Source organism: Brachypodium distachyon, chromosome 3 (genome assembly GCF_000005505.3).
Source record: "Brachypodium distachyon strain Bd21 chromosome 3, Brachypodium_distachyon_v3.0, whole genome shotgun sequence".
NCBI classification, from domain to species: domain Eukaryota; kingdom Viridiplantae; phylum Streptophyta; class Magnoliopsida; order Poales; family Poaceae; genus Brachypodium; species Brachypodium distachyon.
Window position 1 is genome coordinate 45,016,753 of NC_016133.3, and position 19,786 is coordinate 45,036,538.

The following is a 19,786-nucleotide window of genomic DNA, read 5'->3' on the forward strand; positions in this document are numbered from 1 at the left end:
AATCAGCAAATCATTTTAAAATAGGTGAAGTCTCTAATTTCACTCTCCCTAATCTAACTCGCCCTGCTCACGTCAAATTCCTGGCTCCGTCGATAGTACTTCGAAATAAAATTGTGAAATGATCGAGATACTCAGCATAAATGGAAACACAAGAATAGACTAGAAATTAGTCCCTTTTTTCCCTCGATGTCTACGCTGTCTCCAGGAACAATAGTTAGTTAGTCCAGCAACACAAGAATAAAACACCACGTGGCTATAAAAAGAGAGTAAGGCCGGAGGCGGCACGTCCTGACACCACAACTGGCGGCGACCTCAGGTCTCCAGGATGGAGAACCTAGAACCCGCGACCGGAGCGAGCGCCCGTCAACCGCCAGCGCCGGAGGGCGGGCTCGCCCACAGGTTCGCTACTTATGTTGCCAGATCTCCTTTGAGTGGTATCACGGTGAATTCTCCTAATCCCGTTTTCTCCTAATCCCGTTTGTTCCAACTGCTTTTGGCTACACAAACTCTCGTGTGCATTTTTTCCAAAATGAATTATGAAATAAGTTCAACACTACATACTTAGTTCAGCAACTGCAAATTAAGCCTAAAACACAAACACATTCCCGTCGTCTCATGCTTAAACCATGCATCTACGTTCTGAACAGTAATCAAACAACATGTATGGCAATTGTATAGGACGGATCAATCCTTCTGTAGGCTGTTGTACAACAATTGATTCCACCCAGTCAAGCACAGTACAATTAGAATGGTGGATTGTAAACTTGGTGTTCATTTGTTGTATTAAATTCTAGGAGTAAATAATGCGCTGCACTACTGCCTGAGAAGAACAGCTCTGCTCATGCCAAAGATGAAGTCCAAATTAACAGGCAATGTCCCCCGCAAAATGTTGGCGTCACAAATTCGCAAGCTATTGGCATTCATTACAGCTGACACACCATTCGGTTAGAAATGATCCAGCAACTTATTGGGTCAGCACTCCCTTTTGGGGCTATCCATCTTCTGGTTAGATCCTTTTATGTATGATTTCGTTTTCTCTATTTGCAATGGCCTATTCGTCCTCTCACGCCGCAGCATGCCTTTTGTCTCTTGTAACCTTACTTGCAGGAAAATGTAACCTTGGGAAAAGCGGTCTTGGTGCCCTAAGTTTCCTATCAAAGCCCCTCACGCATACAAATCCTGCAAATGTTTGAAGAGATAAAGCCCTCTGCATAAACAAGTTTTAGCTCGTAGAACAAACATTGCTACTTACTGAATAATAAACTTGACAAATCTTGTACTCCCTCCGATCCATAATAAGTGTCCCAGATTTTGTACTAACTTAGTACAAAGTTTTACTAACTCTAAGACACTTATTATGGATAGGAGGGAGTAGGTTTTTGGATAAATATATGTTTGTTTGGCAGAAAAGATATGGCAATACTCTCATAAGCATCAATGCAATTGTGCAATAGTAAATAGACTTATGGTACCACTTGTGGGCAAAGTGTTCTGCGATTGTAAGCAGTATGCCAGTATGGAAGATTTAACCAAATCTTAGAAACACCAAAATAACCTATTCATTATTGCAACTTTGTCGTACACAGCATATTAAGAAATTTAAGGGTTTTACCCAGCTATAGGAAAATATATGTACTGTTTCTGTGGAAGCTGCACTAAAAGAAAGGTGGAATAAATATTAAATTCCAGATTTATTTCTCGGTGCACTGAAACTACTGCAAACCTGAATCTATTATAATCTGGAAAATTCTAATGAGGCGAAATTAGAGTGAACTGAAAAATCTTAACGAGGACAGATAGCCATTGGTTGGATGAAGGCACTATTTCATAATTCAAATCACATGAGAACAGGAGAAAAATTTCATGAGACCTGATTAGTAGTCTGTGATACACCAGTCAACTAGCTAGTTTAGTCTGCTATTGTTAATTCAAAATCATGATTCATGTATAACGACCAGCAGAAACACAGTAACCTTATGATAATTTTGTGGTCATTTTTGGTGAATCGGAAGTTTCCATGTAATTTAGTACTATACTACTCCTATAAGGTATCATGTTGCATCGAAGAAAATAGACAGATTCCTCGCAAAAGAAAGGCAGATAAGTGGCTACCTCTCCAAAAGCATTGTTGTATCTCTTCAGTCGTTAGACCTGGCAAAAACATGCAACGCTTAGTTAGTGCTTTATTAGGAGAACAATAGATTTCTAATATTCCGCCAGTTGAATCACAATAAAGTTCTCTTTGAACTCCAATTACTCGTATACCACAATCCCAGCATAAAATTGCCTGGCTATTGGCTGGAAACATTTTCCTACCCTGTTCCTGGCGCCATACTGTTGAAACCAAGGAGTTAAGACTTTGAGCTATTGAGTTCAAAATTCTAATCGTGAAGTCAGGAACAGATCAATTTGAACAGGTTCAGACAGGAAATACAACTGCTTCTCATTTGCAAAATAGATAAAAAGGAGTTACAAACAAGTTGAAGGTCCAATAGCACATGGTTGTTTGTTATTTGGTACAATATCAGCTAGCTACGAGCCATACACAGGTGAGCCTAGCAAAAATATATTTTAAGAAAACTTAATAATACAATCCAAACATGTGTTCCACTAACTAAAAACATCCATATTATTCTGTGATATTCAGACAGGCAAAATGCAAATTATAAGAATCAATGCTACAGAATTCTGATATTTCTTATTTTTCAGAGAAAATTCTAATTATTTCAACTTGATTTTAAATCACATAAAATCATAGAGAATCCAAACATATAATTGCCCTAATAAGGCATTTAAATTTGAACATATAATTGCCCTAATAAGGCTTCAAATTTGAAATGCAGAATTCAAAGTATTTATTAAAAAATCACACTGTTGTCATATCCAGGTCCTCAAGAGGTTTGCAGTTCCCGCCAGGATTTTGGATCTTAACGCCAATATAGATCTTCCACTCCACCCAATTTTTCTCCCGTATTTGATAGCACATACAATATAAGTTCTCTCCTCATTTTATTAGGCACAATTGATAAATTTATATTTTAGTTGCTACTCTCAACTACTATTGTTTTCTAGGCTGCTGTTCTGCTTCTTTCTTTCCTTTTTGTTTTTTGCTTCATATTTTTAGTTTGTTAGCTTGTTTTTGTTGGCTTTCTAACTTTGCACTTCTTGGCATTCTTCTTCTAATAAAAAATGACATGCAAAATGTGTCTTCGAGAAAGAAAAAAATTACTGGCTCCTTCTAATGTTCATTTACAGAGTACTTCTGTTGATTTGATGAACATGTTTAATATGCAGATATTGCTTTCAGTATAGACACTTCACACAAAGGGACAGGGAGAGCTTCAATTTGTTCAGTCAACCCTCGGCAATCTACGCATGATTACGTTAACCAAGTTCCAACTTATGAATCGTTACTATTAAAAGCCATGCAGAAGTGTTACAAGTATCAAATTCCTGATAGCATAAAACTGAAAACCTTAGCAGTGCAGGACTGCAAGCTTTCAACTGTTCATATAATTCACAAAGTACACTTTAAACTATAGAAAAGAAAACTGGTTCCTGACCCTTATTGTTCTTAAAGAATTAGTGGCAAGACTAACAGTAAATGTGTTTTTTGTACCCTAATTGATGTTAAAGATCTTTCTCATGTCCTCATTAACAGAAAAACAGTTAAGGCAACTCAAAACATGCAAAAGAGTATGTTAGCCTTCATACTGTGAACTATGAACCATTCCAAGATTATGCAATAACAAAGTAATTAGGAATGTGAATTTCATAATCCAGTCCGAATAAAAAAAAAAGCATGGCATAAAGGGGTAAGTACTCAAATCTCGATTTCTATTTATAAGAAGAGAGAGGGAGCTAACTGACTTCCTTATTCTGTCAGAGAAAACAAGTATAGGGTTTAACCATGAACCTAGGTATTTCTGTATTTTTGTTCACCTTTATTACACTCCATATGTTTGAAATGGTACGAGATCTGATATATAGCAGTAAGGAACATAGTTCATTCAATTATGTTATACAAATGAAACTTGTGGTTATAATCTGTACGAAAAATACCTCTAAAAATTGTAGGAATTGATGTTCCAAAGTAAACTGTTCGTCTTGGGAGGTTCCATATCAAACTTCGCTCAACATCGATTGGATTTTGGCTTGAGTAATGGTCAGCAAAAAGCTACATCACAACATATGGATGACATATAAATCTGATGGACCAAAATATTAACTTTCTGTACGACATATAAATCTGATGGACCATAATATTAACATTCTATTATATGCAGAGCTAACCTCATTAACTTGAAAATATGTCCCATTAAGTGGGAAGCTTCCTCTCATTGCTGTCCGGCATGGTATCTGCTTGAATTGGTCAAACAATGAGTACTTTTTGGTTTATGAATATTAATATAATATATGCATTATTTTAATTTAATACTTTTTTTTTGCAAACACGTTTTAAGAACGTAATGGGAACTTGCCAGAATTGTTGCTCTGACTTTTCGAGCCTGCACTTCCCGTGCACTGCTGCAACTAAAGCATGTTGAGCTTCCGCATAGTTTACCGGTTTCCTCGGAGTTGCAGAATGTCTTTGGTGCATCAGTTGATTGTGCTGTTTCGCCTGTTCAATTTGGAACATCATTAACATGTACAAGGATAAAGTTTCAAGCAAGTGATCTTGCCTGGGGTCCATATAGAAAGAAGATATGGGCAGGGATCATCCGTCTGTCTTCGGTCAAACTGAAAGATATAAGCAACCTTGAATTTTCACATACTTGATTAATACAGAAAATAGCGTTTACTTGATATCTTCTTAGAACTTACTCCTTCCAGAAGAGGGTGCGAGTCCGGCAGTTCATATCTGCAAACAGATGAAATTAAACAAGTCAAGATGATAATCAGCAGGTATATATATGTAGATGTATGTCTCTACTTCCTCGGTGATTCAGATATTACAAGGAACACTGAGTTATTATCATTAATTTTATTAAGGACAATGTCATACACTTGGTGTTCTGTCCTCAGGCGACTGACATTCTTGAGCCTTGGAGTTGGAATAGAAGCAGCTTCAGGAGTTATAGCAACCAAGGCCCTTGACATGTCAGCATCTTCAATCTCGATATTGTTGGCCTGCATATAACTCTTCAGGTTTTGTTTAAACTCCTTGATGTTAAGACTGATGGTAGGAATTTCATCAGGCTCCTCAGTAAAGAAGTCCTCTATTGAAACTTGTTTTGTTTCTGCAATTTCTGGTTCAGGTTCTGGGCTTGATGGTTCCTCAACAATTGGCTGATGGTTACCAGAACCAGGATGCCTACAATCGTTTGTGTTCCACTCAAGTTGACCCACAGGCCTTGGATCTATGTATGTTTGGTGGCAGCTCTCTGCTGCATTTGTAGCTTCCGAAGCAACCAAACTCTTCTCCTCGGGTCCAGGTAGAGAAAGCCTTGCACTGTGTTATACACATTGTTATCAACATGTCAGTAAAATAACAATTTCATTCCATGAAGTCTCAAAATTCACACAAAACACACAACTTTGAATTATCAAGGTAGTAGAACTGGTAATTTTGCAGCACAAAAAATGCAATAAGTATGAGATTTTAATTAAAGTTAGTCCCCTAAGATTGATTGATGTTCCAATTGGGGTCAACCGATACTTTGCAAGTCATGTTTTATCCAATATATATCTTAAAATATAATACCACCATATTGGAACTCTCCAGAATTATTTTTGAAAAATGTATGCACTTAGCACAATTTTAATAATAATATGATATTTGATTCCGATACAACAACCACATGATTTTACAACAATACATTGTCTGGAGAAGCAAACAAGGTCAACAATCATATCATCGTAGTGAGGAAGTATGAGCCTGCATATTTGAAAACAGGGGTTGCAATGACTCGTAATTTGAAAACAGGGGGTGGTAACTTGTAAAGGGTAATTAAGATGGTGTTATTGAAGGCTTGAATGTGGAATTAAGACATCTTTTTTCAGATACTCGACTTAATTCTTAAGCCATTGGATTAGACTGGATGGCCAGGATGGCTTACATCAAACCCTAACTCGTACTTCTTTTATTGGTATAGAAACCACAATTATTTGTTTGATTATAGTTTAATCAGGTCATGTATAGTTATGCGAAGATGCTTTTGTCATATACATAATCTCCAAAGTTACAAATATGAATGTGTTGCACTAGATAAAAGCAGTAATCATGTGTATATATAATCTAAGGTCTCAAACAACATAATGTAGCCCTCCAATTGCTGAAGTAACCAGGATACATGCATTTTAGGAGATTACCTCGCAAATGCACTAGCGAAGTGCTTACATTCAGCTCTCATTGGGCATGAATTGCAATTAGGCTTACTTTTTGTACAAAAAACCTAAAAGAAGAAGAAAGCAGCTCATCAGTTCACAGTAAATTAGGTTCTTACTACACCATTAGATCTATGTTGCATGCCTGTCACCTTTCCAAAAGTTATCATTTGGTAGTGAAGCTCATACCTGCATATTAAGAGATATCACTAAATGTTGGCAGCTAACAATATTTGTTTTCTGAAGTATTGGATTTGACTTACAAAGTCAGTTGATCAAGCTCGCATAATCGAGGCCAAAGATATTTCTGTATGTGTTCCAGCATGGGATAACTTCAATGGCAGAACATCAGACATATTAGTTGGTACTTGCAATATATGATCAAGTTAACTCAAGTGAACAAAAAACATACAATTCCGTTAAAAAAAAAGAACATACAGTTCCAATAGGTGCAGTTGAAGAGACTCAGGCAGGGGTTGAAGAGGCACCCAGCCAAGCCTGACACATATCCGAGCAACATTGGTGTCCACCTAAGGAGTTAACACACAAAGATTCTGAATAAAAGTGCAATTGAGAGAATATTTCGAAGGTAAGGAACAAAGGACATACAGGAAAAGCCATATGATGTAGTGTCAACAGACGAACACACTCAGCACTTTTGAGTCCAAGCCCTCTAATGCTTAGGAGGTAATCTCTGAAAAAGTAAACAAAGGTTATCACAGGTTAAAAAAAATTACAATAGTCAAAAAGGGCAGCCCGGTGCATGTAGCTCCCGCTTGCGCAGGGTCCGGGGAAGGGTCCGACCACTTTGGGTCTTTTGTACGCAGCCTTTCCCTGCATTTCTGCAAGAGGCTGTTTCCAGGACTCGAACCCGTGACCTCATGGTCACAAGGCAACAGCTGTACCGCTGCGCCAAGGCTCCCCTTCAATAGTCAAACCTTACTAAAAAATAATATTAAATATTACTCCCTCTGATCCTAAATTCTTGAGTCAAATTTGCTCAAATATGGATGTATCTATTCTTAAAAAACGTCTAGATACATGTAATATTTCGACAACAATTTAGGATCGGAGGGAGTACTAATAGAGTAGTAGTATAAAAGCTGACAAGGATGCACTTCTTGCTAGTGATTCCTACAACCATGCCATCAATGGAATGGCAAGATAGAGATTGCAAAGTGCAAATTTGAGGAAAAAAACATATATAGAAAGACAATAATTTATACTTCGGATGTTTTCTAAATAACATTACATGTTTAACTCTTCAAAGTTGTTTGAAAGGGTAAAACTGTTGCATCAAAATCAAGACAGAACGGCCTATAAAATCAGCAACTCAATAGTTCTGATAATTTGCAAATGTATCCATTAGGCTTACTTTGCTTTGTCTGGTTGAAGATCTCTCAGCCATTCAAGGTCAATACTTCCATGGTCACTCACCAATCGATTTAGAAATTCCTGCACAGAGAATGAATAAAAGATTAAAAGGGAAAAATTGATATTGCACTCATACATGTACCTCAGTTGAAATATTGGCATGCAATGGCTAGATTTTTTCAATATCGTCATTACAGTTTTCAATCTTGTAGTTTAGTTTTCAATCTTGCCATTATGCTCAAAAGCTCCTGACACTAAACTTACTTTTATTCGTTCTGCTAGCACATTATTCATTCCTCGCTCTCTTATAGTTTCAGATATATCCCTCACATCTGCTTGCCGTACTGCTTCCCAGTCAACGGAATCCTTTGTGTTATGGCTTCTTTGTTTATTCCCGCCATTGCAGGACACTTCTTTTCTTAAATTTTCCCAATCATAAGCTTTCTTTTTGGTCTGACCTCGCACCTTCTTTCCTTTTGATTTATCTGTAGGAACTTCCAATGGACCCTTTCGAGTAGCTTCTGATTTCCTTACGGGATCTGACGCAACTACTTGTGAGACCTCTGACTGGGCATTTTGGTTCTCACACAAGTTTGAATAATAATAATTTTCACATGTTTTTGCCTGAAGTCTCGTATCATTTTCATGTTGGATGCATCCTGACTGACCTCCCATTTGCTTTGTTCTGGTTGTGCATACCTCTTGCAAATTTGACCACTCATGTTGTTGCACAAATGGATCTTCAGCTTCGTTCCTCGAACAACTGTGTTCAGAAAAGAAATCCTCCCTAGACAATGGCACATTCCCTAAACTAGTTAATGGCTGAAAGTTTTGTCTAATTGGTGAATAACCCTCCTTTTGTGAAGGCTCGGAAGGGAAATGAGAACTCTCCTTGACTAAAGACTCATCCATACAGTATAGAAGTTTGCTTGAAGAATCAGCCTTTTGGGTTTTATTTTTGTTGGCCATGGTAAAAGCAGATGTTAACTGATAAAAGCTAGCCTCAGGTTTTGTAACATTGGGATGATGCACTCCATCAAGGCCTATGCAGAATGAATTGTCCAAATGGTTTCCATACGGGACACCCACCAAATCTACCTGGCCATTCTGAACATAGGACATAGAAGTATTTACAGGCTGATAAGCTCTGTTTAGATCGAGCATCACATCCTTATTCACACCTGGAACTGGAAGACGGTTAACTCCCTGATATTCTGATGATCCAAACTTTTCACTAGGCATGTTGACAAAATCTTGCATTGGTAAATGCTCTGCATATGTAGTTGAACTCGCCATCCTGTTAGACAAATTTCTCATGATGTAGTCTTCTTCAATAAAGTATGGCAATGAACTGAATCCCACAGGATCAGTTCTGTGAAATAGATAATCTGGCGAATGTTGAGAAGAAACAGCAGAATTTTGTGAAGAGATAGCATCCTCCATTGGTCCATCTTCAGCTTCTAATATACATGCAACGCCACTCTCTTGAACAACAAATCCTGATGGCCCATTTTCGTGCAGTCCAGTTAGGGACTTCTGGTATGGAACAGAACATTCTCCAGCTGCACGGTTAAATCCATCACCAGAAAAATTTCCAGTCAATTCGCTACTGTTACTTCCTTCATTATATTCGGTAGTGATTATCTCTTGAACAGAAAACTTCCCTTGCAGCTTGACAGAGTCACCAAATAGTCCAGAACAATTATCGTTCTGTTCAGGAGGTGTATGGGATACACGTGCTGCAGGTTTTTCAGGGTCTTCCAGTTTAACTGGAAATTTCGAAGCAACCGACATGAAAGCAGAACTGGGGGTCATTTGAGAAAAAACAACAACAATTAGACTAAAACTGAAATATTGGCATGATAATAACAAGCAGTACTTATTCTAAGTAGGCTAGAAGTATGCTTTCACCTAGAAAGATGGTCCGAAACATTCTGAGTGAGAAATACACCCACAACAGAGTCCACAACTGATCCTTTCCAAGGAGAGAAGCGTCTATCCCCTGTAAAGAGATTGGAGTATACTAAATATTGAAGTATAATAATATTTCTTACATGTAAGCATAAACATGTAATAAATATGAAAGATCCATTACTGTGCATTTCTATGTAATGATTATGCATGATGATCCATGTAACATTCAGAAGCATGGTTGAAATGCAATCAACTGATATTTTCTTTGTACAAAAAATCCTAGCTTTCTTTTCAGGATATCACAAATATACACACTATTTGGACCATTATGACAATATAAGGTATAACCTTGCTATACTACTATCTGGAAAAACTATTTACATATTTTGATGAGAACCTTCTAAACATTTTTAAAATATAGGACACGATATTGACTGAATGCTGCGATAGTAACCAAAATTTTGCGAACAATGGGAGTGCCAAATACCAAAGAGAACCTACTACAGATTTAATGTTGAGATGGCATTCATACCCTGAACTAGGTGCATGCGAGCAATAAATGAATCGATTCTTCCTCGGAACACTTTTCTTTCCTCTTCAAGCCACTTCTCTTTATCCTTGTCCATCCCTTCAGCGCCATCACACATATCTGGTGCCATTAGTAAGTTCCACATCAACGCGGTTACTGGATCCATGTTCACTTTGGCTCGAGAACGTTTTTTCTTTACATTCCCCTCAAATGGAACCAGTGCACCAAATGCGCCTTTATTAGAAACAGCTGCGACAACCTGATCAGGTTTGCTTATGTACAAAAGCTTTAACTTTTGAATTACAGCATCTATAGGATCACTTGATAGTGCTATAACTTCAGTAATCGTTCCTGCATGAATATGCTTGGAACCACCTATGCTAATATAATTACTATGATCAGGGATCTCCAAATTGCTTGATATTATGTTCACATTTCTTTCTGACTCCGACATTGTTGCCTTGGGGGTAATTCCTGCAGAAGGTTGAGAGCCACAAGAAATATGCTTATTGTTTAAAACATCATTGTGTTTGTCTTTTGATGTCGCATTGGGGGTAATTCCTGCAGAAGGTTCAGAGCCACAAGAAATACGACCACTGTTTAAAAGATCTGTGTGTTTATCTCTTGATGATACACATTTTGCAGAATCAACCTTTTCTGTCCTTATACCTCTGCCTTTTGGCTTCCCACTGGTTGCTTCTTTCCTTGGGCGGCCCCTAGCTTTTGGCTTCTTGGTGGGTTTTGCTGCTTCGTTTTCTCTAGAAGCCTCTAGAAAACAGTGATCGGTTCTTGCTGATTTACTTATTGGTTGCCCAACAGCTACAGCACTTGTCTTTCTGATCTGCTCATCAGGACTAGCAACGCAGTTGTTGTTCACAGTATCATCATGAGTGGAAGCATTATGTGTTGCTGGAACTAACTCTGACCCTTTAACCATGAGGTTTTCCAAATATTGGAGTTGAGGTATACCATCATTTGGAGTATAGTTTTCTATCAAAGGATTGGCTGTACAACTAGGCAGTTGTGTGTGCTCTGCAGTTAAGTATCTTGACTGTTTGTCAGGTAAAGCAATACAATCTCTTTCAGTAGAGTAATGCAGAGCAGGTCTGACTCCCAAAGACTGAAGTTGATAGCTTCCTATCCTCTGAATATTGTTTTCTCCTGGTAAATTCATCATATTTTCAGGCCGTTGTGTCTGCTGTGAAGTGAAGTATCTAAGCTGTCTGTCATGTGAAGCAAAAAGATCTGTGTTACTGGTGTCGCACAGAGTAGGTTTGTTATGTTGTTGGACCATGTTTGGTCTTGCAACCCTGTCGTTATCTGGCATCGCAAAGCCAATTGTCCGTTGGTATGATCGTGATTTCTCAAGGGCCATCGACCTCTGCACATCCGCCAAGGTACAAACTCCAGAGTTTCTTTGTGAAATTTCATTTGTATTCCAATTACTGGGCAAATATGCTGATGGGTAAGAAACCTTGTTATCATCTCCATTCAGCCAATTCCTATAAGAATCTGACCTCATCTTTTTGCATGTTTCAGTAAAATGAGATGTTCGAGAACTGGGGCAATGGGGATTATAGATAGGCCTTGAACTATTTGAGTGCTCAAAGTTCATGTCTACAGAAACCATAGGACCATTGATAGCACTATGCTCCCTTTTCTTGCCTATTGTGAGAACATTGGGGAAGTCGCAAGAACTAGGAAGAGAAAAAGAAGCTTCATCATGGTTCTGGTTGGTGGCAAACCTGAAATATTCACTCTTCATAGAATATCCGTTCAAATTGTCATTCATTGCATTCCTTTCACTGTGCATGGAAGGTGTAACTGAGTTTTCTGGTACTCTGTAACCATGGAGCATTTGGTTGATTATCGCAGCTTCTCTTTCAGGGTTGGAACTTTGCATTGTTGAGACTCTTTCAGTATGCTGAGGATGTGGAACTTGACTTTCTGGCATCATATAACCACGAACCATCTGGTCAGATCTAGGTGCATTTTCTGATTGATAGAATTGGCCAGAACTATCCATAAGATTATTACACTTGCTTGGAATCTGATTAATTGAATGGTTGAGGTCAAAACTTACTTTGTTTGACACATTATTTGCCTGTAGTTCTCGCAAATTAGCCACTGGATTGACTGAGGCAGAAATTGAGCTGCTGGTGCCATCCCAATGGCATTCCACTTGCACAGGATTTGTTTCAACTGCATATATTGATGACTGAGGATCCTCTGAAGTGGTAGGTATCTGTGTAACTGGAGCTTGTGATACTAGATTTACATTTCCTTGTCGATCTTCCTCACCAAAGTTCAAGCTTCTTCTGGCTGGTATTGGTTCAGCTTTATTCTGTACATCAGCATTCTCTGATGGAGGTTGGTTTGCTGGTGTATTTAGTACTTTTTTTCGGACATACTTTCTCTTACCAGTTGACGGATTCTCCTTGTCCTTGGGAGCCTTTGGAATTATAGACTTCTGTGGCTTTGCTGATTTTTTTTCTTTAATGACCTTTGGCCTGTGCTTTTTCTTCTTAGGCTTTTGAACTGGTTTTGCAGTGAAGTCAATACCTTCAGCAGGACCAGCATCATGTCTAACAGTTTGTGAATTACCAGATACCATTTCAAATGGTACAGGCCTCACATTTCTTGTCCCGACCTCAATGGAAGGATTCATCTGAGGTGGCATAGAAGAAGTTGAGAAACATAGATTGATCTCACGAGATTCATGGAACCATTGCTCTAGCCTCTCCTGCATATTTCCCTACCTGCACTATCTTTTGTCTTTTAGTGCAGGCTTAGATGAAGCACAGTCCTGTCTAGCTCCCAGTCGTATACACCTGTAAAAAAGATATGGAGACACCATACAGAAAGGTTATATAATATCCAAAAGAGAAATTATCACAATATAATGAGCATGTTGCTGCAAGCCTGCAATTCATCATGAAACTTCACAAAATGTGATGAGAGATAAAGATTCAATACATCCAATTATGTATTCGTTGACGTTCTAAGTCTGCAGTCAAACAACCTCTCTCAAACGCCTAACAAGGTGAGTAGTCCTGGATAAAAATGTATATTCACTTTGTTATAAAACTCTAACAGACCAGCATTGCCATGATCAGAAGGAGAATCTTTTGGTTCTTCTGCGGATTCCAGTAGGTAACACCGCTAATTCTATGAAAACCTGCTCAGCTAGGTATTAAACAGGTAACCTGCTTGGCAAGCATAGGTTTTTGTGTTACATAGAATATCTAGTATAACAATTTTGTCCATATAAATGTATGATTACTAAGCATAGCTTTTATGATTTGTCCAAGTTCAAATGAATCATTTCTTTATTTAATAATAAAGATTAATACTAATTTGATTTTACAGCAATCACATTGCCTGTGCCTGTAATGTGACTTGTTTATTATGCACTCATAATACATGACTTGTGAATCAAACACAATGTACACTCTTATTTGCAAATTTATTTGCTTAAATGCACAAAAAACAAGCTGAATCACATTTACAATGACAGCTAGATATTATAATGCACATATGTCTTTATTTAAAACAGAGTTGTATTTACTATAAACTGTAATGCTTATGAGGTTACGATTGAAAAAAATAATTGGACATCACATAGAGTATAATAGTTTTATAATTAATCTGCACCGTTATGATCAGTACCAAAGAACATAAGCATTGTAAATCCTTCTCCCTTTTAATTAATCTGGGAATTTCTTGCCTCCAAGATCAAAAGAAAAAGACAATGCAAATTTTAACCTTGTTTTACTAATAAATATATGAGCATCGTGAATTTGAAAAACCTAGTCTTCTTGTAACTGCGTTCTCTATCAACTACAACAATTGATGTGAGGGCAACAAAACAGGCAAACTGTATTTACTCAGGTTAACCCCCTTTCTCATCCATTAGACGGGCTTGCGAACACCATGGCATAATTGCCACGTTTGCAGATAACTTTGTTTCTATGTCAAGCTTCTGTAGAAACACTATACAACATGTGGCATCACCTGCAGCAGAGGCTATTTCCTGATGTGAGCGGTGTGGCTTGAGTTTGCTTCAAAACTACCCTCTTTAGGAAACACTGGTACCCGGTGACATCTCCTACAATACAGTTGAGCTCTTTCCTCAGCAATGCTAGCCACGAGTGCAGCAGACTTTGCTTTGATGTTAAGCGTTTGTAGAAACACTTGGCAGCAAATGGCTCCGCTCGCATGCCCTAGTCGGTTGTCCCGCTATTTTCTTACAAACATAAGGCATGAAGGTGTGTAGGCAGCTTAGCTTTGAAAGTTTGAAGATAAGGTTTTGCGAAAACACCCAGTAACCCATGACACTTTCTACATGACCTTACCTTATTCCACTCATCACTCGCTGTCGTGAGCCATGTGCGTGGAGGGCTTTGGTTCAAGGTTATGCTTTTGTAGAAATGCTTAGTAAAATATAGCATTGCCCACACGTCAAGTTCCCACTATTGCTTAGTGGCATGAATCGTGTGGCGTGTCTTTGATTCAAAACTAAACTTTACCTTAGGAAATCCTGGTGCCCCGTGACATTTCCTACATGACCTTGTCTAACTCTTTCCTTAGCAATGCTAGTCACCAGTGCATAGAACTTTGCTTCGATGTAAGCATTCATAAAAATGCTTAGTCCGACGTGTTGAAGTATAAGTGGATTGCCCTCCTTTCCCCATCAGCTTGAGCTTTTGGGTGAATTGGTTCGGTGCAAGAAACTCATGGTCTCAGAGCCAAGAGGTTCGAGTTCGAGACCTAGCTGGCGCAATTAAATTGCAGCCCACTTTTGGTCCACGATTTAGGCTTGTGAGAGCCACACGTGAGGGGGAGTGTTGAAGTATAAGCGGATTGCCCTCCTTTCCCCATCAGTTTGAGCTTTTTGGTGAACTGGTTCGGTGCATGAAACTCTTCACCACGCCCTAGTTGCTTGGTCCCACTATTCTCTTACGAACATGAGGTGCGTGAGGTAGCTCTCAATTCGAAGTTAAGTTTTTGTGGAAACACATGGCAACTTGTAACACCACCTTTGTGCCCTTTTCCACTCAGGCTCACATGAGGAGCCTATGCAGGGTGTGCACCTGCACAGGGCCCCCAAAATATTAGGGCCTCAAATTTCTTTATTAGGTATTACGAGGACTAATCAAGAAGATACTATTCCTAATTGTAGTACATGGATTAAAAATAAAGTAGAAAATAATATCTTTACTACATTTCCACTCCAACCAATCATCATGCGCCTGTTCTTTGATTCTCTCGGCCTCTCTACCTTCCTATCAATTACTTCACCACATTAACTCCATTGTATGGGGCCTCTCTTTTCCTTCACACTAAGAGAACTCTGTAAGATAAACTCACTAAGGCCTCTCCCAATGCTCCTACATGGTGCCGTCTCTTAATCGTCCACGTCAGCATTTTGTCCATGTGGCACATAGTTAATGAGAAAGAGGACAAAACCGTGTCTTATGCTAGCTACCATCTCTTCACGCAAACCAACACAAAGACATTAAATTTCTCTCACAAAGCTATTATATGACGGCTACCTAGCGCATCTCCAACAATATGTATTTTTTTTTAGGAAACCAACAATATGTAAGTTGTAAGAAAATTTGTGTATGTCATCTACCAAGAATGTATCATACAATAACTCCAATAGGTTGTATGTTAGCTACCAATGAGAGGTGAGAAGATATACATTTTGCTCTCTCATCTTACCTTGGAGCTTGTGCATGGGTTGTATGTTAATCGACATACATCCTTCCTCTCTTTATTGATTTAATATGTGCAATATCATCAAAAGTTCCTACATGGAAATTTTACCAACTAGCATACAACTATTGGAGATGCCCTTAGCTAATGTTTGGTTGAGAGAATGAAGTGGAAAATAATGGAATGGTTCCACTTTTGGAGATGATTCTTATGTTTGGTTCCTAGAATATAGAAAATTGGAATGGAACCACATGGTTCCTCAAAAGGGAATATTCCCCTAATATGCCTAACCATCCCATTCCTCAAGAGTGTAGGAATGAGTTGGTTTCAAGTGGTTAAGTGTTTGGTTCCTAAAATATAGAAAACTAGAACCGTTCCATTCCATTCCATTCCACCTTGCTCTACAACCAAACACTACTAGATACTCACTCTATTTCTTTTTATCTTTACAGGTAGCACAAGCGCATTTGGACTCCCAAAGCTAATTAACATTGCATGTTTACCTTTCCTAGGCAAAGGTGGTATTTTATGGGGTGAGGTAATGTGGAGAAGAAAAGAGATTGGAGGAGGATTAAATTAATTGCATTGGGAATGTAGTGGAAGACCAAAAACCAACTTGTCACTTTAGCTTATTTGGTCTGAAAATGGCTGCATGTAGAAATATTTAGAAACAAAGGGAGTAGAACACTAAACAGTCCATTGGGAAGATTATATCTTAATATTAATCATGCACTAAGAGTTGACAGAAAATGCATTCGGAGAGGTCTAAGATTGCCTTTCTCACAACTTATCTTAAGGTGATTTCCCTCCCCTAACAAAATCAGCTTGCTAAAATGAATGGTTCGGTTTGTTTTAGTTAAGGACATATATTGGTAGTCAAAAAATTCATGTTGCAAGATTAGTCTTTAAAGAAAATTTTAATATCCGTATGATAAATAAAAAACTTATTATTGTACATAAGGCCTAATTTCATATGGCACCGGGCCACCAATTTCTCAGTTACGGCTCTGATACCACTCCTCGCTCGGCGTCTTGAGCCACATGTGTAGAGGACTTTGCTTCAAGGTTACGCATCCGTAGAAACGCCTAGTAAAATATGGAAACTGCCCATACGTTAACCTTTTTTTTAGGAAACGCATTGTACCGCGTGACATCTCCCGGTCTCCCGCATGACTTTGTTTGACTCTTTCCTCAGCGCTGCTAGTTGCGTGTCGTAAGATCTTAGGTTTGGGAGTAAGCTTTTCGCCGTCTACCTAACTCATCATTTGTACATATCCTCTTGGCTCGCCTCTCCTTTATTTTAGATAGCTCTCAATCCAATCCATCAAGATAGGAATTCAATGACATGGAACATCAGAAATAGTTTGTCACAAGACTAAGATTTCAACAAAGATATTATTATGCTTAAACAATAGCAGCACATGTGAGCATTTGATCATCTATGAAAACAGGGTGAAAACAACACGCATCGCGTTTTTGTGCTCATCCAGGAGAGTATTAACAGCGCCCAATACTCTAACCTAAACGGCATAAACATCGCAATAATCTCTCGCAAAATTGATAAACCTGCTATTTGATCACCAAAGTGTTGTTGATCCATCTGCACAGAGAAGCATCCCCTGTTTCCTACACCTCGGAACCAAACCAAACAGCCGCGCGCGGAATACAGCACAAGCAGGGCAAGACCAAAGCTAAAGCCCGAGTTCCGCACCCGAAGACCCTGCTTCTAACAATCAGGAACCCATCCAACCACCCGTAAAATGGATGAAATGGAAACCGCGGAATTAATCAATCACACGGCGCGACCGGGTGGCCGGGGCGACCTACATTTCACAGCGCGCTAGAGCAAAACACGAAAGGAAACCAGGCCGGTATCTGTGGGCGCTTACCTCACCGGCAGAGCAGATCGGACGCGCTCCTCGCGTTCGCCGGCGCCCGGGGATCTTCCAAGGAACAGGACGAAGCACACACCCCGCGACCCCCTGGGCCTCAATTCGCTCGCCTACTCCTCCAGCGCGCGCGCCGAGGCGGACGCACGCACCCTAAACCCCTCTCGCTCCCCTCCCCCCTGTAGAGAGAGAGACTCAGGGGAGAGAAGGGACGGAAAGGGAAGGAAAGTGGAGAGGGAAACGAAAACAACACAGCGGACGGAGAGAGAGGTTGGGTCGCTGGCTGCAGCGACTTTGCGAAGAGGGAGGAGGAGACAGCGGCTTCCCACAGTACTGTAGTAGTAGTACTGCTAGTCCAAGGGAGAGCCCCTAGGCGCCGGTGGGACCCAATCTTATAGCCTGCCGCATACATCGGCCAGTATCAATTTCACCACGCGGGGCAGAGGCACATGTTTTTCTTACCCCGGAGGGCCGAGGAAGGGCAGAAAGAGGAAAGTCGGCAACTTGGCAAGGGCGGACGGCGACACATGTAGCCACGAGCCGGCTTTCATTCGTGACCAAACCTGGGTGCTGCCTGCCGTATGGACACCGGGGTGGTAAAGTAAAACTGGCAGGCAAACGCTCGGCGCGTGCCCGAATCGGCCCAGCCAGGCAGGTTTCAAAGACTTCCGTTTCTGATGCTCCGCCTCGTAATTGCCTGCCCGTATCGGACTGACGGTGGCGATTCGACACCGCTATTTGGTGAGGTGGATTCGGTGGGTGTGTGGGGGTGCGAATCTGGAGCTTTAAAGCCCCCGGAGGATGCTATTTACGGCTGTCGATACTGAGCAACACTCTGCATGTCACTTTATTCTTTTTCCTTTAGAACAGGACTCCTAGATATACATTATTCCTTCCGATTCATAAGAAATGTCGTTAATACATTATTCCTTTCGATTCATAAGAAATGTCGTTAATTTAGTGCAAAATTTAATTAAATGATCAGAGTTGTACTAAATCAGCGATACTAATTATGAATCAGAGAAAGTAATATATATGAGGTTTGAGGACCTCCAAGCAAAGTTACAAACATAACACAGTTTCAGGACCGAAATAAAGGAAAAAATTGCAACTTGGTCCTTAAAAGACGCATACACACCAGTCATGTGTCTTCTCCGTTTACTCGGTTTGCCAAGCGTCCATCTTTGCAATTTCCGCACCGACCACCGTTGGAACAGTCTGGGATCCATCACCGACCACGGTTCGAAGCTGGAATTGACCTCCAGATCCGGAGAAAAAAATCCGTCTCGATGGCGCCATAAATGATGATGGTGCTCGTGTGCCATTGGGGGATCAAATATCTCTTCGACAAGTGTTAATCCTTACGGACAGAGGAAGCACCACAACACTTCTTCTCCAAAGCCGACATGGCCAGATACCCCTGGAGAAGCACCGACGGCGCATATCACGAACAGTACGCCTTGCAAAATGGAAGTTCGAACAGGCACATGTTCCCCCTACAGATCATATCATGAACAGTACGTCTTTTGAAAACAACAATGGGAACAGTACTAAAATAGAAGCTTCGGCAGACAGGATTTATCCGAAGGGAAGAGAAAAGCAGAAGGGGGCCGGTCCGAGGGAAAGACAACAGCTCTAGTCGACACACATCTAGCCGAAAATAGAGAAGTGAATTGAGTAGGAGGCGACGGAAATAAACTCAGAATATGGTCGGAGAGAAAAGCCACCATGGCGGTAGAAACAAGACTTAACTACATCTATACAGGTACATACTTTCCACTCCAACCAGCGCTGCCGGCGAAAGGGACAAAAAGAAAGTCAGCGACACTATCGGCACTAGGCTAAACAGACAACTTGATCTATCAGAGAGAGTAGGTTGAAAAGGAAGACCAAATCATGTCACTTTATTCAGCTACGCTTTTTGGTATTGCGGGAGTAAGAAGCCGATATTAGAGTTGCGTCACTTAATCACATAACAAGACTTGACTAGTGTTGCGTAACGTAATCAAATAACCGCACCTCTGGCTTAAAT

At 39.9% G+C, this 19,786-nt stretch overlaps 1 protein-coding gene across 1 annotated transcript; it reads right to left on the bottom strand.

Moving 5' to 3' along the window:
* Nucleotides 1-587: 587 nt before the first annotated feature.
* Nucleotides 588-18,069, bottom strand: LOC100823274. Its single transcript, XM_003572492.4, has 18 exons — nucleotides 17,755-18,069; nucleotides 10,148-12,975; nucleotides 9,613-9,703; nucleotides 7,966-9,505; nucleotides 7,703-7,782; nucleotides 6,937-7,021; nucleotides 6,766-6,857; nucleotides 6,591-6,659; nucleotides 6,480-6,516; nucleotides 6,313-6,395; nucleotides 5,006-5,452; nucleotides 4,825-4,861; nucleotides 4,683-4,740; nucleotides 4,482-4,621; nucleotides 4,294-4,359; nucleotides 4,063-4,177; nucleotides 2,113-2,151; nucleotides 588-1,179 (listed from the first exon to the last, which is right to left on the bottom strand). Exons 2-18 carry the CDS (start codon nucleotides 12,891-12,893, stop codon nucleotides 1,064-1,066), a joined length of 5,841 nt encoding a protein of 1,946 aa, XP_003572540.1. The 5' UTR covers nucleotides 12,894-12,975; nucleotides 17,755-18,069; the 3' UTR covers nucleotides 588-1,063.
* Nucleotides 18,070-19,786: the final 1,717 nt, after the last annotated feature.

Bases quoted from the DNA above. Each gene is read 5' to 3' on its own strand.
- LOC100823274 (XM_003572492.4), bottom strand. From the start codon at position 12,893: ATGCAGGAGAGGCTAGAGCAATGGTTCCATGAATCTCGTGAGATCAAT. The intron at 7,022-7,702 runs GTAAGCCTAATG...TTACTTTTTCAG, and splicing joins CTTCAACCAGACAAAGCAAA to AGATTACCTCCTAAGCATTA. The intron at 2,152-4,062 runs GTATTTTTCGTA...TGTTTTTGCCAG, and splicing joins AATTCCTACAATTTTTAGAG to GTCTAACGACTGAAGAGATA.